The sequence below is a fragment of the Ischnura elegans genome, chromosome 2 (assembly GCF_921293095.1).
Source record: "Ischnura elegans chromosome 2, ioIscEleg1.1, whole genome shotgun sequence".
Lineage (NCBI taxonomy): Eukaryota > Metazoa > Arthropoda > Insecta > Odonata > Coenagrionidae > Ischnura > Ischnura elegans.
Genome location: NC_060247.1, coordinates 101,601,324 through 101,629,168, shown reverse-complemented (window position 1 = coordinate 101,629,168; position 27,845 = coordinate 101,601,324). Strand labels below are relative to the sequence as shown.

Here is a 27,845-nt window from a genome sequence, read left to right as displayed (position 1 = left end):
CCTAACTCACAGGGGAAATTTCTGACCTTTCTTGGTAAACTAAAAAGAAACATTGACCATATACACATAATCTTAAGTGAAAATTTAATGGAATCGTTATTTAGAAAGTTTCGAGAAACTATAAACTTACACCTTCAGTTTAAATCTATTTTTAATCTTTCTTTCCTTTCACTTTAACATTACGCTTTCGGATTCATTATAAGTATATGCAAACGGAAAAACAGACGCTGCAGATTGCATATTTCATAATTGAATATTTACTTGCCCGTTTCCATTCTTGAGTTCAATGAGATGATTCTTCGGGCATCTATGTTTACGGAAAATGGTGATTACTACGTCAGTACGAAGCATAATATTAACTGCAGATATAAATGTATAAATTGCAAACAGTTCAATCACAGAGAAGTTCATCAGTATACGTCTACAACTATTTACAACTGCATAAGTGAAAGGAGTCATCGAATTTTTTCACCTGCGTCCCGCAGTGCCGCAGTACCAACTCCAACTCTAGAGGCGGTAAATTTAAGAGCCGAAAATTCACAACATTTCCTCATCTTCCTGAAAGTAATGCTTAACAAATTTTTATCTTACCTCTAATAATTTAATTCTAACAGGAAACAGTTGGTGAATTTAATGGATGCCGCGCGAGTATCGACTCAATAAAACACATAACTGGATGGAAGAGTTGGTATTTGATTGTTGGTACCATTGGTATCACCGACCTGGCTAATACTTCAGAGCTTCAGAGTAAGGATGTACTCTGAGGATAATACGACCATAGAATACGATATTACCGAGAGGTACTACCGGGTACTACCTACTAGTACTAGCGGCAGTGCGGCAGGTCATCAACAAATGAACAAAGGTACGCAAGGGGCCAACAACCATCCATAGCATTTGTTTGGGTCTCTCAGTTTACTGATTAACATTCGTCTCATCATTGTCAGAGCAGTTAATGAAAACGAATGATGACGTTGCCGTCGAATTCACTATCTGCATCAAAATCAAAATGGAATAGAGAGGAAACTTTAAATCTCATTTCATCCTATCAATCTCATCCACAGTTATGGAATACGGGATGCGATGATTACAAATCTCCAACAAAGAAAAAGGAAGCACTACAACTCATGGCGCAAGAATTTCAATGTCCTACGGACGAAATAGAGAAGAAAATAACATCTATTCGAGCACAGTTTTTCCGTGAACTTGGTCTAGTCGAAGCAAAAAAACAATCGAACGGTGGGGAATCTTATTCACCGAAATGGTACGCTTTTAAGAAGCTCCAATTCTTAGCTGGAAAATCCATCGCAAGAGGTCAACGCCAACCAATGGATCCTGTAAGTAACAACTGTTCTCGAAATATGAGAATAAGCTCACGATTAGACTCCAAGTAAAAATGGCCACTGATGCGCCATGTAATGGATGAATGTTTCGCCGATTTTGAACCTCATGAGACCATGGGCACAGCGTACCCAGCGAGGGGCAGCTTCCCTACCCCCCCCCCCCCCCCAGAAGCAAAAATGGAATAAGTTTTTAAGCAAAATCAGTGCTGAATTGAAACTAAAGTAATCAAGAAATTTTCTTTAAACCCACGAAAAATGATATATATTATAGTATAGATATGTCGCTAAAAATAAAACTATTTTTTCAAGGACATTATCTCATAAATCCCATGGTTTGCCCCCCCTTGTTATGATCCTGGGTACACCCTTGCATGAGACATTAATAGATAACCGATGTTTTGATTCAACAATGTTTCTCGTGATCGATCGTTCACATTCAAGACCCAAGAAAACTCTAAGTACCTACTCTCATGCATGTTAAACTGCACACTTTTACTGTAAAAGCGTGAGACCCATGGGTAATAACTTGGGAATGGAATACTTATGTTATAATGGAATAAGTTATTATAAATACGTAATTCTTTATAATAATTACCAAAAAAAAGCAATCTTTATTTCCTGCCTTCATTGAGGTGTGTTTACTGATGAAGTTTGGAGTCTCTAGTAACTATCTGCTATTATCTGTTCACTTTATATTTGCGGGTGAGCTTTCGTGAGAACCCAGACAATCTCAGAGGGCTTCACTGATGGGGGAAGGGTAATACTGAGAGAGAGCGATTTTGATAAAACCCCCCCGAGCTCAGAGAAATTATTATATTTAATCCATTTTACTTGATTGGATTAATATTACTCACAGAATAGTGTAAGGATTAATAAAATATCCCTCATATGGCCGTAAAACTCACAATTTTGAACCATATATCTTAATTTTTTCTGGTGAGGGCCCCCACACCACCCGCTTACCCTGGCAGGTATTCCATACCCAGACTCTTCAGTATTAGTTGCGCCTAAAACTGCCCCTAGCCTTAATTCCTAGCTGCGCCCCTGGTCACAGGTATTTTGGGCCCTGTGCGAGACAATATTCTCACTCATTTAGAAGGTATTGTGGATAATCTATTCACAGAAGCCCAGGATATTGTCAGCTTCCACCATGAATGCAGCACAGTTGGTGAAATGAATATTAAAGGCAAACAAGGAGAACATGTGAAGTTTGACAACACTGCTTCACGAGAAGATTCACGAAGTTAACATGACAGAATTTCCTAAGCTCTAGGCCACGTCTACTATCTGCTGCTGGCAAACGGAAAGTCATGCGTCGAGAAACTTTACCTCCCCTCAGCCCCACTTGTTTTAGTCATACCAGCTCACCAACAAAGATAAAATGAACAGAGTCTAGTACACTTAACTTTTAGTAACTCTAAAAAATAAATAATGAGAGCATTTTAGTTTTTAGCTACTTTTTTAAACTTAAACCCAAATTAGTGAAGTAATCGACTCCAGCAAGAGTGGTGCCTTCAGTTATGTGAACAGGTATAGTGTATGCGTTACATTTACCAAAGAAAACACATTTTCTTTGATTGGTCTAAATTCATTTCCCCCTTTCATTAAGAAGCAGTATTTTTCTCAACCCTTCCCTTCTTTAACAACTAGGTTTTTTCAACTTGTGGTGACAAGTTACCCCATGTGGCTGGGCTGAGATGTGACTGCTAAGGTTAATGCAGAATCATCTAAAAATGAAAATCTCTACCCACTGAGAGTAAAAACACTATCAAGAGAACTACCCTGTCAGCAAATTCTTCCTCAAGTACCTGTACTTCACAGACAATTTGAATAGCAGCATGACTTAAAAGTGTGGCTGAATATATAGTGGCTAAATATGTGTAGAATTGGGTGAATTCATTAGACACTCGTTATTACGAAGTTCAAGGGATCGAAAAACTAATGTTTGTAATAACGAAGTTCGTACGAACGGTTCTTTTGGGAATCGTCCCTAAAAAACGAACTTTGTCAAAATTTCTTGTATCTTCAATATCCCGTACTTATAGTCAACTGCGGAATGGCTTCAAAGTAATTTGTATGATGTATGTGATTAAATTACACACAAATACATAAAAACAAGAACATTCGCTTGGCTTCATCAAAAGGAGAATGCAGGATGACGCATTCGAGGGTTGAAATCTTTACGAATACAGTTAGTTCTCGGTATACTAACAAGATGCATTCCAAGAAATTGTTCATAAGTTGATAAATATATGCAAGGTATCGAAACGGGCGGTTATCCTGCAGAATGCATCACTGCATTACAATTATGCGTTAACTCACTATTGTGACGAGATAATCTAACTGTGTGTGTGACGAAAAATCGCTATCCTCAGGAAGGAAAAAGGGCGAAATGCCGAAGTTCCTGACTTCACAACGGATTAAATGATACTTTGTTCAGATTTTTCCCTAAGCGCGAGTTCCTCTATGCCACACTGCGTCGCATCGGCCAACTCCAAAGGGCCATATTTGAAATTTCGGGCGCGCTTGAATTTTTCGAATGTTCGTATCTTTGAAAGTTCGTAAGAAGAGGACTTTATGTACGTCCAATTTACGAGCGGTAATGAGTGGGTAACCATAATTCCTCAGGAATGAAGCTTATTATATGATGTTGCATGCATACTGAAGAAAGAATCATCACAGACGCTCTTGGACACAGTGCACGACGAGAACTCAAACGTAGCTCACTGATTATAGCGCAGCAAAGTGTATATCCACCTAAATGCCAGTTCTTATTTGTGGAACTTCGTATTGATGTTCTTTTCTAACCGTCGGGAATGGGACTGAGGTTCGTAATAACGTTTCTTTTACTATAGATTGGGTTAGCCTTTTCGTCGGGACCTAAAGACATGTTTCATAATAACCAGAACTTTGTAATAACGTTGTTCGTATTAACGAGAGTCTACAGTATGTGTGGCTCATTAGAGCTATCCATGATTTTATATCAAAATTAACAAATCTCCTCATTATCATACAATGCTACTTTTCCCTCAAATCAGATGGAGAACATTGACCTACAAAAAGATGTATTTAGAAAGAATACATAAATGATCTCTAGACAGGGCCATGACTGTCTTAGATTTGTGCTATAATGTACAGCATTAGCATGGGTATCTATAGAGAATCGAGAAAAGCTACCCAGTTTAAGATAAATAAGACAGAAAATAATGAAAATATTTTTGTTTTACAGGCAAAAACACCTCATTTTACTAAAAAAAAGAAAAATCTTAAAATTAAGATTGATGGGAATATCCATGAGGGAACTTCCTTTAACTACCCAACCATGGTATGGATCTAAAGCTGATAAATAATACCAGGTGACAGGTGTATTGTTAAATTCTTTTATTATACCTGCCGCACATAAGACATCTGGAATCTCTGACTATATTTTAGGTGACAGCAGCGGATGCCAGTGACATTAGTTGTGAGCAGAAACATAAAGATCACGTTCAAGGACTTTCCCTCTTGTGCACTCCAAAGGTGTTTTCAATTTTACATTTTTAAACAACAAAATATGTTAGCAAGTAAGCTAAGAAATAATGAGGTAATTCTGTTTCAGACTAATCTACCCATAGCCTATGACACAGATGATAAAAGTGAAGACAAAAATAGGCAGAATGGTGATGATGAGGTGGCTTTAACTCACAACAAGCAGATGGGAAACGTTAATAGCACTTTAAAATGTAAACCATCTTCCACTTGTACAATGGATAGCAATTTCAATGACAACACCACAAAAACAAGAGAAGAGCCAAGAGCAATACGTGGAATACCAGATTCCACTTTTACAATTCCCCAACATGCCGATGAATTTTCAATATTTGGGGAATATGTGGCAACTACGCTGCGCAAGTTGAGTGGACAATACTTGCAATGTTATGCAAAGCATGAGATTAGCAATATTTTATTTTATGTTGAGGCACAAAACTGCCAACCTAATGCCAGAAGCAATGCTATTAATCAAGATACCATTGATTATCATAACATTCCTCAGCAGTCTTTGCGTTACTATGACCTCACAATACCAAAAAGTAATTCTAACCAATCATAACAATTTTTAGGTATGTCACATGTTTGTGGGATACAATTATAAATTTTACTCTTCTTTGGTGGTTTGACATGTTACCCTGACAAGTTCTACCTCATGTTCATTGAAGCATTCAATGAGAAATTGAAAGGAAGATGAAATCATTATTGTCACTTCTTTTTATTTTAATCTGTGAATGTAAATGCAAACAGCAATATATATTACCAAACTGAGCATCAGCTGGTTAATACAATGTAAGAGCCAAATTTGTCCATCCACCTTATTCTTGAAAATCATCTCTAGAAAGAACAACTGTAAGTGAATACCCACAAGGCACCTTTATTGATAGATAACTCCATGAACAGGTCAACAAAGTGTACATATAGTTATTGTGTTAGTTCCAAAAATATACGTAGCTTTTATTATAAGGTATGAAAGGTTAATTTATTTAAGTCTCCATTATATGTGACATCACATAGGTGGTGCAATATTTCTAGAAGCAATGTGAATCATTAGTATAGAACAAGTTGAAAGGTCTTCAACTTACTTGTACTTCATCCATAATTCTTCTCATTAATGAAATAAACTGTACTGCAAAATATCATTGGTTTTGAATGTAAGTCTCTCACAATGGTTTTAATTTTTCAGGTTGCTTCAACTAACTTAAAACACATATTCATTCTCTGCAAACATTTCATTCCACTTCACCCAATGATGATCCCATTGAGCAGCAGATTAAGATGAAAATTAGGATACAAATCATACCCAGCTTAACACTCAAAAGCCATTTTTAAAAATAACTTTTTTGCGGAACTTACATAATTTAATTTTCTCATGTACTGCTCTGGGAGCAGAAAATTCTTATTTCCATACTGCCACTGGCAGCAGGTGAAGAAAATACTATGGTAGAAGGTTTAACAAATGCTGATGATATGGTAGACATAAAAAAAATTCTCAATCCTATATCCATGTTGGATGATACAGCAGATTAAAAAAGTTCGTTTATCACAAAGACAACAGCAGAGTCATTATCTGACATGGCTATACGAGGGCTACAAGAGTACTTTGTAGAATATCGCAAAAGATGAAGATTTACAAGCGGGTTAGCCCAGGAGTGAAATCAGTCGAGTGTAATCCTAATAGGAAATCTTGTGGCATTTTGGCAAGAAGCGTTATTAAAATTATTTGACCCCACTGAATCCGAATTTGCTTGTTGCCAAGCTGAATTTTGGGTCTTAAGGCTCAAAAACAAGATGGTGATATTTTATCACCCAATCTAGATTCTCCACATAGGGTGACCAAGGTTGATATTGATGTTTTCTTTAATACATAAAATGTATCCTCTATCACCATGAATCCAATTAACCACTTCAAAGTGCCCAATTTCAAAATGGCAACGATTTTGAAAATAATTTTTCACGAGGTGTTAGTGTGGAGTATGTTATTGGTGTCGACTATAAATTGAAATTGGCAGTTTGAGAATAATGTTACAACTGTATCTGAGGATGCCTCACATATCTGAGAGTTGCCACAATCTCAGATATGCCTGGTCTATGTATACAAGCCTCAGTTTTCTGCAGGTGAGAATAACTTCACATTAACGATTCTTGATGGATGGAAAGATTGCTGTGTAAATCTACAGATACCACCTTATAAGGTAGTGAAAAAATGGATTGTATCAGCCCACGATGATAATGATGGATCCATATGAGCCTTGGTCTCCTAACAAGTGGAGAATCCAGATTGGGCACTAAAGCACTTCGCCATCTTATTTTTAGGCTTTAGGGCAATGGTCATACCCAGTGGGGGTTAAGAGGGGGCAGCTGCCCCTCCACCCTACAAGCAAAAGTAAATGTACTTCAAAACGAAAATTTTGATCAAATTTTCTTCAGATGCAAGAAAATTGATACAAGTATAAAACATGTACAAATATAATATAAAAATATTTTATTTTTGAGCAAACAATTTAAAAAAACTAACAAAGTGCTGTTATAATTTTCTCGAAATTTTAGTTTCCTTAACCTTATCTGTGTAACAACTTGAGGGACAACGGCTTGCCCCCCTCTAGTTTTGATCCTGGGTACATCCTTGCTTAGGACCAAACATTTGGCTTGGTAACACGCAAATTCCACAGGACCAAATTAGTCTAAAAAACTTATTGCCAAAATGTCTCAAGAAATGGAGATGAACGTGAAAAATAGCCACTTTTTACCATTTTGCACCTAGACTTGGTTATTAGGGGAGAATATTTACAATGAGCCTATTCGTATCTTTAAAGGCAATGGAATTGGCTAGTAGAGCATGAAAGAAATACAGTGAGACACTGCCAATAACCTGCTCAAAACTGGGATGACCCCGGATGCCATTATACTATGTATTCAAATATATCTTATGATATAGAAGCACACTTGATAAATGGCCTCTACCTTTACCTTAACAGGGAACTGGATCTCACTGACCAAGTTTCTCAACAGCCAGGCACCAAAAAAGTTCATTAAGCAACCAGCAGTTTGGTTTCAATAATCAAAAAGTGGTAAACATCACATTGATTTAATACATATCAACATAAAATGGACGCAACATAAATTTCTATTATTATAACTAATATTGAAGTTTTCCACCAGTTTACTTTATGTGGAGCATTTTGCAAATTTACCCAGCCTACTGGACCTCTCCCTAGTTGGACTTCTCTCTTAAACTCAAAATAAGGCTTGCTACCTTTCATTCTTTCCATTTATACCACTCCTTTACTTATCATCTCTTGCCTACCAAAAATTCTTCCCCATATTTTATATTTTTTGTGGGGATTTTATATCCCCTCCCTTCTCAGTACACCCAGCTTCCAAACCAAGTATCTCATTTAGAATGCCTATTAAATTGACCCAGTTCATTCTATCGAATGCTTCCTCAAAATCAACGAAGCAAGCATACAGGCCATTGTTATATTCCATCACATTGCTGGTTGACTTCCCTCTCATGATACCTAACTGATCATCACCCAAATGATTGTTTGCTTTTGCCTCCATTACTTTATTTACAATTCTCAGTATCCCTTTTGCTGCATGAGACAACTGTCTCTGCAAAATATCTCCTTTTCTATATTCAATCTGTATCTATAGTCCGGCCGCCGAGAGTTGTCCGCTGACAGCTAGAAGGGGTAGGGGGCAAGGCTGCCGGGTAAGAAAGGGAAACGCCCACATCACATGTAAACAAAAGGGTTCCATGAAGAAAGCAGCCAGAAGGGACGACGAGCGTGAAGGATCCAAAGGAAGTGAGGTGAAGGTGCAGTTTAACGTAAACAAAAACCACCTCAATTAAAAACAGAGTATATTTTCGTGGAGTAATGTTACACATAGCACAGTAATGTCACAGTAAAAGCCGGTTGGCGTGGCCACAATTGCGTGCGCTCAGTAGCGTGGTGAACATCGGACTGCCGTCATGGCGGCGCCCAGCAAGCGGCGTGGGTCGACCACCGCGACCTCTGGCGGCAGCGTCGGTACTCTCTCCCGACAATTGCCGGTCGCCCGGCGCACCAACGGCTGGCGCGCAGATTTGAATTTGCGCCGCCACAGAAGAATCCTTTGTTTTGGCGATTCGCAGAAAGAGCTCGTTTTGGTGGTTCAGGCTTGTTTCAGTGCTTCGTGTGCATGTGACAACATTATATGACTAGGCAAGGGTGTGAGGTGCATTTGGGGGACAGCGATTGGTTGCAAACCATGTTGGCGCAGGGTCCTCTGCCCCTCCTTTTAAAGTGCCATCGGACAACTCTCGCCGGCTGGACTGCTATATACTACCCCACAAGCCACTTCATTAGGCTTGTGTTACGGCACCAGCCGTCAGTTAATGATAAGGAAATGCTCTAACAAAGTTCCACCTACCATTTATTAAAGTCATTTATCGTTCAGGGAAAAATGAATTCCCACACTTATCCGTTTGACAAAATATCTCTCTTAATTTATCATTTCCGTCGGATCTGGAAATATGGTGAGATTCCAAAACGATGTTCTCCATGTTGCTCAAATGATATATATTCTCAATGGCTCAAGCAATCTAAGCATAGCTGGCAGCCTCCAAGTCTCGAGCGGCTCCCAGCCTAATTGGTTTAACACTTTGAGACCGAGCGTCATCTAAAGATGACCCGCCAGACTCTGCCCAGACCCGAGTGTCATCTATAGATGACAGCAGACACAACCTCAGTTCCCTTTGTCCTCCAGCAGTTTATGACATATTGCATGGCTTTCCTTTGTATTTTACAGATCATAGGTTAACACTAGAACTACTGGCATGGAGTCATACATATTGACTCCTCGCTGTTTTTATTTCTCTACCCTGACTACAATTTTCCGAATTCTGACCTGAAACTCCGTGACTTTTATTCATTTTAGACACAAAGTTAGGCTTTTCAATTAAAATATTTCTAGTAAATAAAACAGTACACGTTTAAAAAAAAAAAATCGCGAGGAGTCAAAATGACTCCATCGGTAGTTCTAGTGTTAAGTATTTCTGCACCAGATACCATAATTCAAGGCGTGGCCGGAGCTGTGCAAAGTCTTTGAAGTTTTTGTAACTCCCAGATACTTCACTACACATCAGACTAACAAAATCTGTCACCTAAATGTTGACACCATCCACAACACATACGTGGGTATGGTTGAACGACCTACACAAGAAACGCTTTGCCGTGCATTTGCTCAAATTAAGTTATAGTTCCCACCTTTGGCTCCACAAATGAAATTTTTTACTTCGTTGTTGCTTGTTGTAATGATAAAATTTCAAAGTCAAGGTGATCACTAATTTCTTATTAGATGACAGTTTTGTCAATAAATAAATTTTGCTGCTAATTTGGGAGCAGAGAACATTTATGTACACAATGAACAAAAGGGGGCTGATTAAGCTTTCTTGTGGGGCACCTGATATCACTTTAACTACATTCGATCTAATTCCACCAAGAGCTGCTTTTTGCTTACAATCACTCAGAAACCTGTGTATCCAGTTTTCTGTTTTGTTTAACCTCCATGACGATGATTTTCGTAAAAGTTGTTTTTATGAGTTATCTATAGGAAGGATTTTGGTGGCCAATATTTTTTCATTCCTTATGTTTTGGAAAGTCAATGCACTACATTATAAAGTCAAACTGTGTAACACATGAATGAATGAACCCAACATGAATGAATGTGCCCAATTCATTTGCAGGGAATATTCATTCATTTGTAGTGTATTGTAACTGTTTGTATATTGGGTACTCTTACTATTATAGCTTCATTTAGCCAGGAGAATAGATTTTTGGCTAAAAGTTAATGTGACTAATGAGCTTATAAAACATCTTTCCAAACACAAAGCTAGCACGCACCATGTTGAATGCATCTTATTTCCACACAACTTTATCAAGAATTACTTGGTTATCACCACGAAGACGTTAGAAAAGCCAAGATGGAACCATTACACTTACGACTTCTATAAAAATTGGTCAGAAAAGAAATGAGGACTAATGATCCAAAGAGCCTCTTGAGATACAAAAGAAAAAGAAAATTTTAATATTTGATGCTATAAATTAATGCTGATTGGCAAACATAGTCATTTTAATGTGAATTCACTAAGTATTGATACATAAAAATATTGAAACAAAACAAACAAGCATTCCACAAATTTAAAATTTTTCATTTTTCACACCACACCAGACATTAGCTTACTTAAATTGAATCTGGTAATTTTCATAAGTAAAAATTACTTGATTTATGTATCATGAACAAACCATAATTCTTTCCACATTTCCAATCATAACAGATATCTATGCACATAATCTCAGCTACATAGCAGCCACTTTGCAAGACCTAAAATCACCAAGAATGGAAAACAACCATCAGTCAATGCAATAAAGAACAAGAAAATAAATGGTTAATAGAAATTTGATATAACTACTTATGTATAACCCGTAACTTCATCAGAGTAAAAACAGATAATTTTGATTTTCACACAATAGTAAAGCACTGGGGAATTATCAATTCTTCAACAAGATGATAGGAAAATGGTAAGTAACTCAATCCAGTTCTACCATTTCTTCATACTTAGCATTAACAGTCATTTAGGCATTAATCATGGAAATGATGATTTCAGATTCAATGAAAGAACACAATCAACAGATAGTAAATATGTCCTCAGTTTTACATATTGTTTAGAATAGTACTGAGGACATTCTCATGTACGTGAGATTCTCGAAATGCTTTTTTAACAAAGGGTTAGGACATTTCTTTAGAAATATTGGCCATCACTATCATCCGAAGATTGGTTTGATGCAGTTCTCCACTAAATTCTCCCAAACAGCTAATCTTTTCACACCTACACTTTTCTTCTCTTTCTTTACCTGTCCCTTATATTTTATTCAAGGCCTTTCTTTTCCATTCTTGCCATAAACTTGTCCCTCAATGATTGTCTTCATTAGGCCACTATGTCTCAAGATATGGCCTATAAGATTGTTCCGTCTGCTTAACCTTTTCGCTACCAATGACGAAAACATGCCGCAGGTTGTTTCTTGACCCGGGAGACGAAAGCAGCAAATTTTCTAAGGAGGTAAACGAATCCCGAAAATATTTGTTTTCTTGCTCTCCCCTTTTTATGATGGTCGCTGGTTCACGAAGTCTTAGTTTTGGGACCATGAAACAAAGCGGGACTTAAGCCGTACCCTCAAAATCCAGGAGCAGGTACCCTGACCCTTCGTCTTAAATTGCCTCTATTTGTGGTAAGGGACCACACTCATTCAATTGTTCATTCAGTCAGTATTTCAAATAAATATTTGTTCCTTTCTCAAAAAATATAAGCCAAGAATTGAATTCTTTGTCCTTTGAGCACCATTTACAATTTTTAAACTAAATTCTACAATAAATAATAACTTATATCTCGACTTCAGTATAAACATCAACATGGAAATTGTTGCTGCATTAAATGCGTTGATATTGACGGTAGAGCTTCGTTAAAAATTTAACAATTCTCAGAATAAAATAAGGAATTCAATTCCAAGACTGCAATTTACGTGCAAGCAACAGTTGTCCATATAGCTAATTCATGTAAACAAAGCATGATTGACCACGAACCAATGCCGCTGGTAGGGTTATTAACCCCGAAAGGAGGGAGCCCAACTACCCTCGGAGTCCGAAACAAAGCGGAGTCCCCGCTAAGAAGGGTGGAAAAAGGTTGGTGCTCAGAGTCCACGGTTATCGGTGAGACCCTTCTTAACGAATGTCCTGCAAAAATGCTCCGTACGGAGGGGACAGAAAAGTCTCTTGGTGCTCAGTCCAGCAGTCATGCAAAGGAGAAAACTCCACCGTCTCAAAAGGGTTAACAAGGGTTTCATGAGGTTTCTCTTCTCTCCTACTCTCATTAGGACTTCCTAATTACAGTAAAGCCTCTTTACATCGTAATGGAGGTGACCAAAATTTGGTCAATTTGATGTATGGAGGTTCACTATAGAGAGGTTTTAGTGATGGGCACCATTTTTTCATATCCTTTGGAAATGAAACGCACTACTGTCTTTTTAACCATTATATTTATGTGTTTAAGCACACATGCATGCATCAGTGAACATATATCTATTGTTTAATAATTACAGAAAGGGAACACTATCACATAATTTTTGTTATGATTTGAGAGAAATCAATGTGATCTCTCTGAATTCAACAGTCACTTAAAATGATTAGAGAAGGCACTCAAAATAAGGAAATATTAGAACCTTAACAGAGCCCAAGGTCATGAGATAAGTTCATCCTACCTAAAAGAGCATTTGAAGAGAAAATAAAGTAAAGCTTCGCAAAATCCTCAATATCTTCACTCCCTGAAAGATATAAAAATTGAAAGGCCCAAAATATGTCATTATCCTGAAGAAGTTTCAAGCAATGGAATTTTTTTATTGCATCCAAAGCATGGAAATTAAGCCAACTTTCACTCAGAAACAATTTTTGTTTCACCATAAAAATTTTAATAATACAGTAAAACCTCTATGTAGTGAACCTCTTTACATTGTAAACCACCATACTTCATGCCAACCCTACGGTCCTGTCGGATTTGCATGTAAATTTATAGTCAAACCTCTTTGTAGTGAACCTCTTTATATCGTAAAACCTCCAGTTACCATACCAAGGAGACACCCCTGAGACGGCCTTTAACTACCTCCACAAATCGTACCGAGACAATTAGAGGACATTAATGGAGCTGTGATTGCGTACGTACATGGAATGACATTTTCAGAAATAAATGTTTCACGCTTATTTTTTTCTTTAACCCCTTTAATTGCTGTAATTTTGACGTTAATCATTAGTGGTGGCCATTTTGTTCAATATGAGAGCATACCTAGCAGTAAATAAGAAAAAAGGTATTCAACTATCGTAATCATTTGAAGTTTATTTATTTATTAATTTATTTATCACATCCCCCGTAAACAGCACATAACGGCCTTTTACAACGAGGGTTTCTAATATTAACAAAGCACAACACAAACATCCATGCCCTGGCTAGGGATCACCTACCCAGGCGGGATTCGAACCCACGACCTACGGTTTGGTAGGCGAGGACTTTACCCCTCCGCCACCGAGGCCGGCAAGTGACTGTTGAATTGAGAGAGATAACATTGTTTTCTCTCGAATCATGGTAAAAATCATGCGATAGCACTCGCTTTCTGTTATTATTAAATAATAAATATAAGTTCACTAATGCATGCATGTTCATTTAAACATATAAATATAATGGTTTAGAAGACAGTAGTGCCTTTATTTCCGATGGATATAAAAAATTGTGCCTATCACTGAAACCTCTCTATAGTGAACCTCCATACATCAAATTACCCAAATTTTGGTCCCCTCCATTATGATGTAAAGAGGTTTTACTGTACATAGTAATTTTGATTGATAACATATTCCTATAGCTAATAAAAATTTCTTTTCTACTGTTTAAACACCAATTAATATTTCTGAAAAATACACTGAACATCCTTTTGCTTGCAAGAAAATGTTGGAGGCAGAATGAACGAAGCTGCAGCTGCTAAATATGAAAAAAGAGCCCTCATTATAAGAGCCCTTTACCATCCAGTCATTATGTGTTAGTAATAATTGATTACTACAGCAGGTATGTCATTATCAAAATGAAGTTGTCCATGTCCTAACAACTATTCTGCAACTCAATTAATGGCCACCAGCAAGTGATGAAGTTAACAGCAAAATAGATCCTTCTTTCAAAAGCTCCTAATCAGTCAGGACCTAAATTAAGACCGAAGAAAGGAGTTGAGGACATTTCTGCTATGGTATTGCACTGCCTTGCATTTCAACCACTGCAGTACCTCCCCTGAAGATGTTGTTTAAAGGTAGAAAATTATGGTGCAAGAGTCCAAATGTTAGAGTCCATTTAGCAGAGAAAGATCAACAATTTGGGACAGCAATATAAAAGAAAAACATTAAATAAGAAATATGTTGTTATAAATGGGAAATCTTTGAAGAGAATCGTTGCTGTTGCATAATATTCAATTATTTGCATAGTTTAATTCAGATAATTTTCAAACCTTTGATTTCATCAATGTTTTCATTTTTTAGAATGCTTGCATTATCTTAACCTAAAGTTGCCAATAGGTATCCAAGCATTTTTTTCTTGGTTTTTGCAATGCAATTTATTTATTATGTATCTCAATTACCCCCAAAAATAGCACAATAAGGCCTTTACATTGGGTTCAACAACAACAGACAACAACACACATTGATGGCCTGGATAGGGGCAACCTATCCATGCAGGACTAGAACCTGCTATCTTCTGTTTGGTGGGTGAGGACTACTCCCTACCGCCACTGAAGTCGACAAATCGTGAAAAGAATTCTACAGGTGAGAAGCAGAGGAGGAAGAGACTCTTGGAAAGAAACTGCGTCCCATTGTTCTCTGGTTTGATATTAAGCTCAACACTGGTGAACCTTTCTTTAGCTAAGAAACTCCAAGCTCTTTCCTGTGTGTCCTGACTGTGCTGTTTCTTTTTTCCTCATGTATCAATGTGTGAGCTGAAGTTTTATAAAATACGTAGATGGTTTATGGAACCTCATCTAATCTGGATAACTGGAGTCTGTACATAAGTTTCTATCTTCTCTCGATGTAACTCATAGCAAATCATTGACTTTGAAACTAAACTTAAGGCCTGTAATTTCAACCCCATTAGCAGTATAAGCACAGGCCTGATCTTATATATATCTTATCTATGCTATATATCTATACCTATATCCTATGGCGGACACTCTTTGCCAACCTCTCCAAAAAGTGTAGCCTTAAAGTGTAACCTTAAATGTTCTCAACGTGACAGTGAATTTGAACACCATGAAACATCCTAGATAGGCACTAAATTGATCTAAAGTCCAGAACACAACAGTTGTGCTAATTAGTATCCAAATGACCTGTACAGTGGAACACCTCTTAACAGCAACCACAAATTGTAACCAACATCTTCTAATAAGGCAAAAAAACTGCCAGCAAGTACCTTAGGAGCCTCTATGGAGATATTCAAGACCCTTCTTCAAATTCTCTTCGGATTGAATGTTGTGAAACATCCTCAACTCCTGTATTAAACCTCTTCATTGCATAAGAGAAACAAATTGTTAGGTAACCTGTATTAGAATAGAATTATTAGAAATTTCTCAATGGCTATGAAAACCTCGTCAAATTCCCTCAGATTGTTCTAGAAAACCCTCTGTGTAGCAATTTGCTCTCCATAGAGGTTTTCATTGAGATTCACAAAACCTCTTCTAACTCCAAATACAAACTTAAACCTTATCAAACCTACTCATTATTCTTAACAATACACATTGCTAATGTCATTGGGGATGCAATTGATAACCTTTAAGGCTCCTAACAGGAAAAAAATTACATACAATAAGGCCACAGTTTTAAATTATGTCAAATAAATAATTTCTTTACCAAACAGACCTTTCGTTTTCAAGTGGCCTACGAACCCGTGAGCCCCACTCCAGCCAAAAAGTCCAAGCAGATTAAATAACAGCCATTGGGTATAAAAACTTATATTCCTGGGGACATAATTTGAGAAACCCTCATCTCTTTTCCTTCTCACATTCCATCAAAATCTCCTTCCTCCATCCCCACCCTAGAAGTTCCAATTAATGAGAGCTTGAGGTCTATTATTTATGCTGAAATGACTACAGAGAATTTGAAATCCATAAGAGCATTATGCAACTATATAGGCGACAATAAACTTGATTTTTCAAAATTTATTCAATGGAAATAAGCCAGCAGATATCTTATTTGCTGACAAGATATTGTTTTTTCATCAATTAGCTATTTGTTGCTAACCATCAACTAATTCTTATTTAAGCATACCGGGACTAGCCACGGTGATAACTTTTTACGGAGTCACCCGCAATGCACAAATAGTGCGAAAAATCCACAGAGGAAAAATCATTCGCCTTGACCGGGATCCCGGTCAAGGCGAATGATTTTTCCTCTGTGGATTTTTCGAACTAATTCTTCTTTATTTCCGGCTCAAAATACTAATAAAGATTCTCCTTCACCAGGCTACCACTTGCATACATACTCCACGATTACACAGCGCGATCAGTTATCGAAAAAGGATTTCCTTAACTTTGTTGTAATGTGAAAATTAATATTTGTAGGGTTTTGCATTTTTACGTTCAAGGTGATGATGAATGTTTGTTTTGTTATTTATTTACGTTGCCAATATAAAAAGTGATTGTTGTTACGGCCTTGGGATATAGAAGACGAATAAAATAGTTATTTGTAACGAAGACGTAAAGAAGATTTTTTCTTCCGTTTTTTGACAGATTATGAGACTTAGTTGCACTAAGTGTTGATGCGAAGCGAAGTTTTTCTTTTGATGGTGTGAACGGTGAATACGTTTGAGGTTAGAAGAAGTGAACCCCATAATAGGGAACTTGCATATATTTCAGATATAATCAATAGCCCCAAAATTATATAAAAATATATGTTTGCATACCTCGGTGAAAGTTTTTTTATTATTTTATGACGTGGTTTACGATATTTAATGCATCAAAGTTCACGAAAATTTTCAAATGCAAGTGAGAAGCGAAAACGCCCGATGATTGGCTGGTAGAAAAGTGACGTCATAGTTCAGTACGAGGAGGCGCGGCGGCACGGCCATAGTACTTGAATTGAATACATGCGACGGCGTGGTTATGATTCATTTATTGAAGAGCAGACGTATCGCAGTTGTTCATTGTGACTTCAGGGCTATTATTTGATCTATTTCTCCTCCATTGAAAGCAATAGATTGCGTAAAGATGAAGGCATATGGTTATTCTTAGGCTGATCCTAGCAAGCTTCCTGTTACTGATTCCATCATGATAACAGGGTATTTTAGTGAAACTGTAGACTTCGTCGGCTCGGAAAGTCGATGCCGAGAAATGGAAAGATAGCTGATGAGCATCTGTAATGTTTTATAGTTCATAACAAAGTGAGACTTGCGTATAATATTGGCGAAAGCGTATACTCATGTGAAATGTGTATTCTTTTGGCAGTCCGGTAGAGTCTTATGGTGAACTTATTTCCACCTCGAAGCTGCCGATGATACTTTCAACTTAAAAATACCTTGCCTGGAGGGCGAAAGGAAGCTCTGAGGAGGCCAGACTATTAATTTTTCAATTTAGTAGCGATAATATAGACGAACTTCCAACACAATCTACCATCTTGTGACTAAAAACCCCGAAGCCACTTCCTATTCTGCAGGAAGAATCGGTCAATCGCACTTCGATCAATATAATAAACACAACGTCTTCAGGTGTTCATAAGTTACTTTTGAAATGAAATACTTCCTAAATTAGCATTAAAATGTGCATGTTTTCCAAACAGAGTCTTTAATACATTTTGGGAGCTTTTCTCACGATATATCTGAAACCTTCTCTAAAGGCGAGCTCATCGTCATTGCGATCGGTTGTCACTTAAAAATTCCGTATCGGAAATCCTAGAGGGATGACTTTCGACGATGACCGTGATCACCTGCACTCTCACTATCACTGGAACCCGTGGTGAAAATATCATCCCAATCCAATTTCTATTTGGTTTTAACTGGGGAAAGAGCAACATAGAACTGCACATTCTTTGGGCAACTTTGGGTTTGACTTTCCCTCAAACACACCATTTCCCCTGTGGTGCACATCAGTCCTATCTTTATACGATGGCCTGACAACCTTTAAATGGATCCTTGGTTTATCCTGACAACCAACTAAATGGAAATTGCTGATCCACACATGTCCATTCTTATCTCCAGAGTTTCCAAATCAAAGGCCGCGGAACATATGTTCAAAAAAAAAAGTTGAGTCACAAGAGGTAGGTATATTCCTCTTGTGACTCAACTTTTTTTTTGAAAAGCAAGCAACGGCGTAGAATAAAATCAAAGAATGCTGCGATTCATTTTTTGTGACCACCTCTGGATTCCATTCTTTTTCCATCTACAACTTTCTTTATTTTTCGGGGTAAACTATGGGACAAGATAATGTTTAAATATTTTCATTAATTTATAACAAAATATAAGTTCGAAAAATACCCAAAAGCCATTTTATAAATCCGCACTGATGAGTGTAAATTAATGTGGAAGATGAATGCTGTAGACGTAGTAGTTTTCCTTAGGTTGAGTTGCAAAGTTCATGAAGTTGACAAAACGACTAATTTTTCGGTGCGCGGAGTCATCTATTGCATTGTATATATTGTCTAGATTTTTCAATTTTTTTGTAATAAAATAAATCAGAATTTAGGATAAAATTTCCTTTAAAATGACGTATAGTTCATTATTATAGCATGTAGTGAAGCCAGGATATAAATTTGCAAAGTACAGCGGCGCATCATTTTGACGCCGACAGTAGAAGAAAACGCTGTCTTCTTGGCTGGCACTCGAATGCATGAGGATCAACGTTGCTCTATATTTTCATATTTCCGCCCTTGATTTTAAACATCATGGAATTTTCTATGTCCTTCCGTAACTGAAATTGAACAAGTGCCTTAATAATTTGAGTCCATCGTAACCATCGAGAAACACCTATCTCGATTTTTGTTCGGAAGTTGAGTTTTTATTCTACGGCGGCCGAATTATCGAAAAATCTCAGTTTCAAGTTATTCAGTCAATGAAATATGGAAATATTATTTATATTAAAGTTATCTTCGCTCACATAGCACACGGGTTTATCATTCCGTTTATTATACTCTTATTTTTCCGTAACGCTCATCCCGACAGACGGCATGCATCGAGGCTTTTCTTCTAATTTCCTCCGTGGGAATGCAGACGAAAATTTTTTTCTGGGGTGTTATTGCACAGAGGAATAATGCACCACTTGTAATTTTTCCTTATTTCACCCATGTTCTCCTTTAAACGCAACGTGGCTCTTCCAAACCTGCAGTTACCGGGCTTGGATCTTGGACTCGTACTGAACTATGACGTCACAGCCAAAGATTAGTGGGGGCGGTATTTTTTAGCCCGCGAAACTCGGGCGACTTTTGGGAGTCATTTTCTAGGGTATAAACTGAATTTTAAGCGGAAAAAAGTATATTGCTGTACTAAGTGTTTACTGTAGTATATCAGCATACTGTTTATAAAAAGTATGCAATTTCCCTATTGTTCTTTGTAAGTTCGGAATCATCAAAAATGGCGGAAGAAAAGAAGACGTGTATCCCAATACTCGACAGCGATAATTACGATGTATGGGCTGTAAGAATTGAAGCTTTTTTAATGAAGAAAGATTGTTGGGAAGCGGTAAAAGGTTTCCATCCATACATAACATTCGGCAGTGATGGAAACGAGATAGAAATGGAAGACGAAAGCCAACTCCCACCACAAGAGGTTAGGCGCCGTCAGCGACAAAATCAACAGGCCAGAGCCATTATCATACAATACGTAGATGATTCATTTTTGGATGATATCGTGGGACTGGACCTAGCGAAGGATATGTGGGAAGCATTAAGAGACATGTGCACCACTTACGACGTGTTCCAGGAGATAATGTTCCTAAAGGAAATGGTAAATACCGAAAAAACGGAAGACCTTTCCATGATGGAGTACATGAGCAAGATCCAGAATTACAACCGTAAAATTACTAAGTGTGGCATTAATCTCCCGGATAGAGCACTGGCTGCGTTCTACCTCATGGGTCTGCCTCGAGAAAAATATGCTGGGTTTATACGAAGTATTTACAGAACAAATGAAGGAGACATAACATCCAAATATGTTAAGTCCCAACTCCTGCTAGAAGAGAAGAGAATGAAAAATGAGGATTACGCGAAGACAGAAGAACACAAGGCTCTCAAGGTAAAGAAGAAGCCAAACATACCTAAAGTAAGCAGTGAAAATAAATCACAAAATGCTCCAAAGAAACCTATTGGGAGGAGATACATTTGTTTCACATGTGGAAAGGAGGGGCATACTGCAAGATTTTGTCCTGCCATACAGAAGCAAGATGAAGAAGAGAAGAAGTCATCAGCATCAGTAGTATCAAGAGGCTATAAAGTACTCTGCATGCAAAGAAATCCAAACCATGCAAACAACGGCATATGGATACTGGATTCAGCAGCATCGGATCACATGAGCCCTAGGAAAGATTTGTTTGTTGATTTCAAACCCCTCTCTGGAGAAGTAACTGTGGGTGATGGTACATCACTAAAAATAGAAGGTCAAGGATCAGTGACCATCCAGATGTCGAATGAATGTGGTGGATGGAAAATAAAGTTAACTAATGTGTTATATATTCCTTGCCTCCAAGACAATTTGATTTCGGAAGGGAAATTAGAAGAGAAGGGCTTGACCATTGTGAGGAGAGACGGAAAGACTACTGTTAGCGACGAAGAAGCTACTCTGTTCCAGGGGTATCGCGTTGGTTTCCTGTATTACCTCACTACTGAAGGGAGTGCTTCTATTTCACAAATAAGAAAAAAAAGCTGAAGAACATGAAGGTATGAAAGCATGTAAAATTGCAGCAACAACATGGCACAACCGTTTGGGACACCTGCACCATGAAGGGGAAAGAATCGTAGTCGAGCAGAAGAAGGCTTCCAGAGTTTCTTTTGCAAAGAGGCACACACACCTTGAACCAATGGACCGGGAGAAGAGGTTGGCTGAAGTAGAAAAGCTGGAGACATCGCTTCAGGAGGCAGAGAAAGAGGCCAGCGATTGGAAAAGGAAAGCAGAAGTTAGTAAGGCAATATCAGCGGCTGACCAGGCAGAAATGGATGCCTTCAAAAGTCGTTTGTCCACAGTAATGGCCAAGGAAGAGCATGGTGACCAGCTAATACTATTCCTAAATGAGTGTTTGAAGAGCAAAGATAGTACTATTAAGGAGAAAGAATTAGAAATGAAGGCAATGGCAGAAGAACATAGGAAAGAAAAGAAAAATTTAACGATGCAGCTGATGAAAGAACAGGCAAAAGTCAATAATTTGGAAGATACACTGGAGAAGAAAAATATAATGGTAGAAAAGTTACAAGAAGCCCTCCATAGCATGAATGTTTCTCAAGGCTCAAATGATAACTCACTGGTAATTGCCGCAATGAGATCCGGAAATTTCAAGTCCTCGGAGTATGCTTTAAGAGCCATGATGCAGGCTGCTGAGGCTGAAAAGCTCAGATTAATGGAATTGATGGCTGTATTGAATAAACGCCTGAAGGAAGAGCAATCACAGAAAGACTACGCCTTGAAACAACTGGAGATGGAAAAACGAAAGCAGGAGAAGACGATGACTTGGGAGGAGCTCGAGGCGAGAGGTGGAGAGCCAGAGGAGGTGACACCCATGCAGGGGCCAGGGGAGATAATCATCGCCTGTGAAAATGAGCCTGCCTATGAAGGAGTAGCGGAAGGTGGTCTACCACATAGGTCTCAGAGACAGAGGAATCCCAAGACCTGTCCCTGCTGCAGAAGGTCCAGATAGCAACATTCCGGAGGATGCAGAGGAGGCACTGAGTGGACCAGATGCGGAGAAGTGTCATTATATCATATATCAAGAAGTATTATTAAATATGATTATATGTCATACATCAAGAAGTATCATTGTATCAGGGAGATGGTAAAAACAGGGGAGGTTTCATTCCAGTTAGTCAGATCAAAAGATAATGTCGCTGACATGTTGACAAAGCCACTGTCAGGAACTACGACAAAAGAATTTTGTAAGATGTTAAATCTTAAGGAGTGCTTAGAGATTTATATTTCAAATTATTATTTTGTCAATCCCGAGGGGAGATGTTAGAATACGTTATTAACAAAATAAGCAGCGCCTGGGTGGAATTCGAATAGGCGTTGCCAACGTATTGTTTATGCATGATGTTTTTTGTGTTCCTTTCCATCATCCTCGAACGAGGGGAGGTGTTGTAATGTGAAAATTAATATTTGTAGGGTTTTGCATTTTTACGTTCAAGGTGATGATGAATGTTTGTTTTGTTATTTATTTACGTTGCCAATATAAAAAGTGATTGTTGTTACGGCCTTGGGATATAGAAATGATATTACACAGCGCGATCAGTTATCGAAAAAGGATTTCCTTAACTTAAGCGTACATCAGAGTAAATAGCTTAGCATTAATCATAATACCAATGTTACGTATGCCACTCATACATACCCAATGTTTCAGAGTTCACAGACATTCCTCGCGCTACATTTTTTTACTGTCTCGGACTGGAGAATAAAGTAGTGCGGTAAGTGTCGCATCTGCTTCTAAGAGGGTCAAGTCTCGATCAGCTCCAAGAAATCGTGTTGATAGCTCTAGATCTTTCAATCGGAGTAATACTTTAGCTCCTCTCACAAAAAATCTGCGAAATGTGAAAAAAAATGGGCGTGAAGAACGTTACACAACAAATGGTAAAGCTAAAATGGAAACTGCATTCAATTACCTTCCGTTCCTGGCAGGACGAGAGCATACACATGGGAATTTCCATCCAAAGTCTATGTAAAGATCATCATCGACAACATGGTAAATCGTGCCCTCGACCAATCTACCTTCAGGATCACCCAACTACGGAAGAGGATCATGTATGTATTTTCTAGAATTCTCACCTCTTTAGAATCAGAATCTCACAGGATTAACTTACATCTATAAACTTGGATTTCCTTAAAAGTGACGCAAATGACTCTTCTACTTCAGGGGGTGGCGTTTCCTTAGCGGTATACTTCTCAAAAGCACGAGCAAACCCTCCTCGACCCGCAGGCACATTCCTTACGCCCGACACCTCAGTATCCTGAGACGCCGAGTTTTGTTCACTCGCATTTCCGCCACCGTCATCTTTGCTTGTGTCTATACTAAATCTTTTAGATGGTAAAAAAGCACTACAGCACTTTTTATTGACATTTATAGAAGTCTTTCTCCACGCACACCTTAATGCGAGCGCCATGATTATCTTTTCGACTATTTCAGCGATCGATTAACGATTGTCAATTTCCTATCGATTTCAGTTCTTCAGCGGCAAATTTAAAATATTATTTCTGTGCATGACTCGAAATTTAAAAAAAAAAAGAAAACAAGAAGCTGCAGACGGTACACGCTACTTTGGTGACATAGGATAGGGAAAGATTATAAAGGATTTCAATGAAAGTGAAAAGGGGCAATGTGTGGAGGGTTTGAGATCAACACAAGCAATGCGGCAGAAAAACGAACGTTTAGTGAGTGAAAGTCTAGGAATGGGCATTTGGATTAGAGGATGAGAATTGGTTGGGTGGGGTTTTTCTTATTCAGAACTTCAAATTTGTTAGTGCTTATTTACCCATAGTTGAGCCTAATACAATTGAACGTGTTAATCTACGTATTACTGAGCTATGAATTATTTCCTCAAGTAATTCCTAGGGCTCAAGTGAGGAGGGGTGCTCAATGGAAAGGTACCCATAGCGTAACTTTAGGTAAATATGGCCCTGCTTCTGACTATGGAGTAATTCAGAAATACATACTCCCACCAGTACAGCTGTCATTGGAAAGAGCTAGCCTTTAGAACAGTATCTCAAGGGAAAGGTGATATGCTAGGGTGGATCCAGGATTTCTTTCTGGGGGGGAGCACAAGGGTCTGACAGGTCTTCCCATGTTTGAGATTAAAAACAAAATACAATATTTACTGTAGAAAATATTCTTCTCTTTATTTTGATATGAAAGTCATTAATATTACATTTAATTGTTGAAGCTCCGTAGTACACAAAAGAAAATGAACATAATGATAACCACATTAAAAATCTTGTCTATTTTTTAAGTGTCTGGGGAGGAGGGCACATGCTCCCCCATGAATCTCCCTCCTGAATGGTGATATGTACCTCTATAAATAATGTGGTCGTACAATTATTGAGTACGGATAGAATTATACCTAAAGTAAGTCTCATTCACATTGTCAATGTTTCTTCCTGAGGCTTCAGGTTTGCCGTTAAATCCATTGTATAATTTTTTTATCATTCAGATGGTAGATATGTTGGGCTCCTTTACTGCTAATTATTGGGACACAGGTTAAAGTCCTGCCTGAGCCTTTTTTGTCTCAGGGTGCGGGTGTACGTAATGTAAGTGAGTGGTACCAGCCTGAGTTACAGAAATATAAGCCATCAGATTTTCTGGATCTTAGTGCGGCATACATATTGCAGCAGTTGTCCAGAGAATGAAATGAAGTAAAAAATGAAAGGTTTCATAAGTACTTATCTTCATTTGATGTCATACCTCCGCTTCATTTAATTTCATGATTAAAATTTGTCAGTTTTTTAATAACATATTTAGATTAAGGACAAGTACTTCAGTCTTTGTGTCTGCTAAAATTATTCAATCTTTTACTATGTTCTGCATGCTTCATTTTTCCTATAATTATATTAATACTCAGGAACAGATCAATGAATTTTTTGGGGAAGGGCAGAGCTTAATTTTGGACAGAACAGCATTCCGGCACCTCTCAGGGAAAATTTGGTGCTATAATTCAGCATTGCACTGGAACCAACAACTGGTGAAATCAAACAACACATCACATACATACTGTGATGTGGTTGTAAGGAAATGGGCGTACGGGTTGTGATACTCTCTCCTGTTCTCATTTTATCTCTACTCCTCTCTCTCACACATGCGCAGTTGGTAGGCTGGTTAAAATAAATGGTATTGTAAAGAGTGATTCAAAACTATCACTACTAATAGATGAAGCCAGCTTTTCCCTTGGGCTACAGCCTTGTCGTGGTGGAAAGGCTTGTGCGTTTGTATGACCCCTAAAGCTGTACTGGCGGGATTGATTAGCAATAGTAGGGCTAACCATGCCAGATGAATTGAAGGGGGAAGGGATGGTATCATGTAAAACACACTTGGAATGGAAGTGGGAAACCCTACCAGCTATCTCTTCCCTGAAAACATGGAGTTTGATTGAAGGAGCCTCGAATGGAATTGCAGGATCCAGCCCGTATGGGCGGGTGTCGTAGGTGGCAGCGAGGTCAGCAAGGTCCTTGAGGTCCGAATCATGCAAAATCCTTGCAAAGACTTATCATCATTATCATACTAGCAGCAGCATCCAAGGATGAGGATAAAAAGACCAAGAAGATGGAGAAGAAGAAGGTATCAATGAATATAGGGACATGGAATGTGAGGGCAATGCTGAGGGCGGATAAGATAGAAAATATTAAAAAGCAAATGCAGAAAGGGAGAATAGATATCTTGGGTCTATCCAAAGTGAGGTGGAAGGATAGTGGGGACTACTGATTGATGGGTTTAGGGTTATTTGTTGCGGTAGGGAAGAAAATTAGCGTGGGGTAGCCTTAGTATTAAACAGGAAGCTAGGTAAGCATGTAGTAGGTATAGACAAGGTAAGCATAGGATTCAGGTGGTAGAAATTGAGGCCAACCTTGTGGTGGTTCAAGTTGACATACCCACCAGCAATCATAGGGAGGAAGAAGTAGATGGAATGTATGAACAACTCGAGGAAATGAAATGAAATGAAAAACTCGAGAGAAACCCCAGGAAAGAAAAATCTAGTAGTGATGGGGGAATGGAACACTTCAGTGGGGGAAGGGAGGGATGGAAACAATATTGAAGAATTTGGATTAGCAATTCAGAACAACAGAGGAGAGAAAGCAGCAGATTTTTGCAGGAGGAACAAGTTATTCATCACAAAAACGTGGTTCAGTTATCACAAAGGGTGAACGTATACATGGAAAAGTCCAGGGAATACGGGGAGATAACAGATGCACTGCATCATGGTGAGATAGAGGTTTAGGAATAACGCGAAAAACTAGCACAGCTTCCCAGCAGCAGGTGCGGATTTAGATCACAACCTAGTGCTTATGAAATGCAAGGTTAGATTCAAAAGACTTATGAAAATTAGGAAGGTGAGGAAATGGAATGTAGAAGCTCTGAAGGGAAATAAAAGAAAGAATATCAGTAACTAGTGGAAAATAGTATCAGAGAGATTGAAAATGCAGAGACTGTAGAGGAAGAGTGGTTAATATTTAAATTGGAAAAGTCAAAGAGGCTGAGAAATCAATTGGCTACATTGACAGTAAAAGGATTAAGAAGCCCTGGGTAACGGAGGAAATGATAAAAGAAATGGAAGAAAGCAGGAAGTGAAAGAACGTGCACATAAGAGCAGGGCAAAAGAATGTATAGGGAAATGAATAATTGATTATGACGTGAAACTACGAGGGCAAGGGAGGCTTGGTGGAAAAGACAGTGTGAGGAAGTGGAAAAGCTTCAGAAGGAAGGAGAGGTAGGCATGTTATAAGCCAAGATGAAATCACCATCGTACTGCAAAAGAGGGCAAGCCACGTCCAAAATTAAGGCTAAAGATGGAAGGATGCTAATTGAGCGAGACCAGGTTCAGAATAAGTGGAAGGAACATGTGGAGGATAGCAGAAATGTGGAGCAGGAATATGCCGGAAATATTGAATTTAGAGGAGGAAAGTGCAACAGAGGAAGACCATTTTGGGCTCAGGGTCTTAGGTCAGGAAATTGAGAGAGCCCTCTGTGACATGAAGGCTATGAATGCACTGGGCGTGGACAATAATCCGTGTGAGCTTCTGAAGAATATAGGGTGGGAGAAGGTTTTTTGAACTAGTACCCAGGATTTATGTGGAGGGATGCTGGCCTCAGGATTTCATGAAGACGGTACTAATTCCACTGCTGAAAAAGAAGAATTCTGTGGAATGTGGAGATTGTAGGACTACTAGCCTAATATGGCATGTGGCAAAAGTGGTACTGAGGATATTAAACATACACATGGAGGCAAGGGCTAATGAGGGCAAAGATCAATTAGGGTTTAGAAAAGGAAAGTCAACTTGAGATGCAAACTGGCTCGGTAATGATGTCCCTATAGTGGTGAGAAACCTAGAATATGAACAGGATGTTTATGCCTGCTTTTTGAAAATGCATTTCATAGGGTGGTCTGGGTAAAGCTAATTTAAATTCTCAAGAAGATAGGCATACATTGGAGGGATAGGCGATTCATTTACATTCTGCATATGGCCTA

The 27,845-nt window shown here is 38.3% G+C and overlaps 2 protein-coding genes across 4 annotated transcripts in view; one reads left to right on the top strand and one right to left on the bottom strand.

Moving 5' to 3' along the window:
• LOC124154258 (28S ribosomal protein S28, mitochondrial) overlaps positions 1-23,803 on the bottom strand; it is a 46,267-nt gene extending 22,464 nt beyond the window's left edge. Inside the window, exons 1-4 of one of the 2 annotated variants that reach the window (XM_046527865.1) lie at positions 23,475-23,802; positions 23,277-23,398; positions 23,006-23,195; positions 10,971-11,240 (exon numbers count right to left, since the gene is read on the bottom strand). In XM_046527865.1, coding sequence (XP_046383821.1) covers positions 23,039-23,195; positions 23,277-23,398; positions 23,475-23,774 — 579 coding nt within the window. In that variant the 5' untranslated portion in view covers positions 23,775-23,802 and the 3' untranslated portion in view covers positions 10,971-11,240; positions 23,006-23,038. Of the gene's footprint in view, positions 1-10,970; positions 11,241-23,005; positions 23,196-23,276; positions 23,399-23,474 lie in introns of those variants that run through there. The other variant, XM_046527866.1, reaches the window with a different exon arrangement.
• Positions 485-6,010, top strand: LOC124154257. Of its 2 annotated transcripts, XM_046527864.1 has the most exons (5): positions 485-865; positions 1,065-1,337; positions 4,573-4,668; positions 4,776-4,862; positions 4,942-6,010. In XM_046527864.1, the coding sequence occupies exons 2-5, from the start codon at positions 1,128-1,130 to the stop codon at positions 5,431-5,433; spliced, it is 885 nt and encodes a 294-aa protein (XP_046383820.1). In that variant the 5' UTR covers positions 485-865; positions 1,065-1,127; the 3' UTR covers positions 5,434-6,010. The 2 variants fall into 2 exon arrangements, with proteins under 2 accessions (XP_046383820.1, XP_046383819.1); XM_046527863.1 differs by lacking the exon at positions 485-865 and having other exon boundaries at positions 883-1,337.
• Positions 23,804-27,845: the final 4,042 nt, after the last annotated feature.

What these genes read in the sequence shown, in the direction of transcription:
- LOC124154257 (XM_046527863.1), top strand. Translation starts at nt 966, where the DNA reads ATGATGACGTTGCCGTCGAATTCACTATCTGCATCAAAATCAAAATGG. An exon ending in AACGCCAACCAATGGATCCT is followed by an intron (nt 1,338 to 4,572) that starts GTAAGTAACAAC and finishes TTTGTTTTACAG; the next exon opens with GCAAAAACACCTCATTTTAC. An exon ending in CCCTCTTGTGCACTCCAAAG is followed by an intron (nt 4,863 to 4,941) that starts GTGTTTTCAATT and finishes ATTCTGTTTCAG; the next exon opens with ACTAATCTACCCATAGCCTA.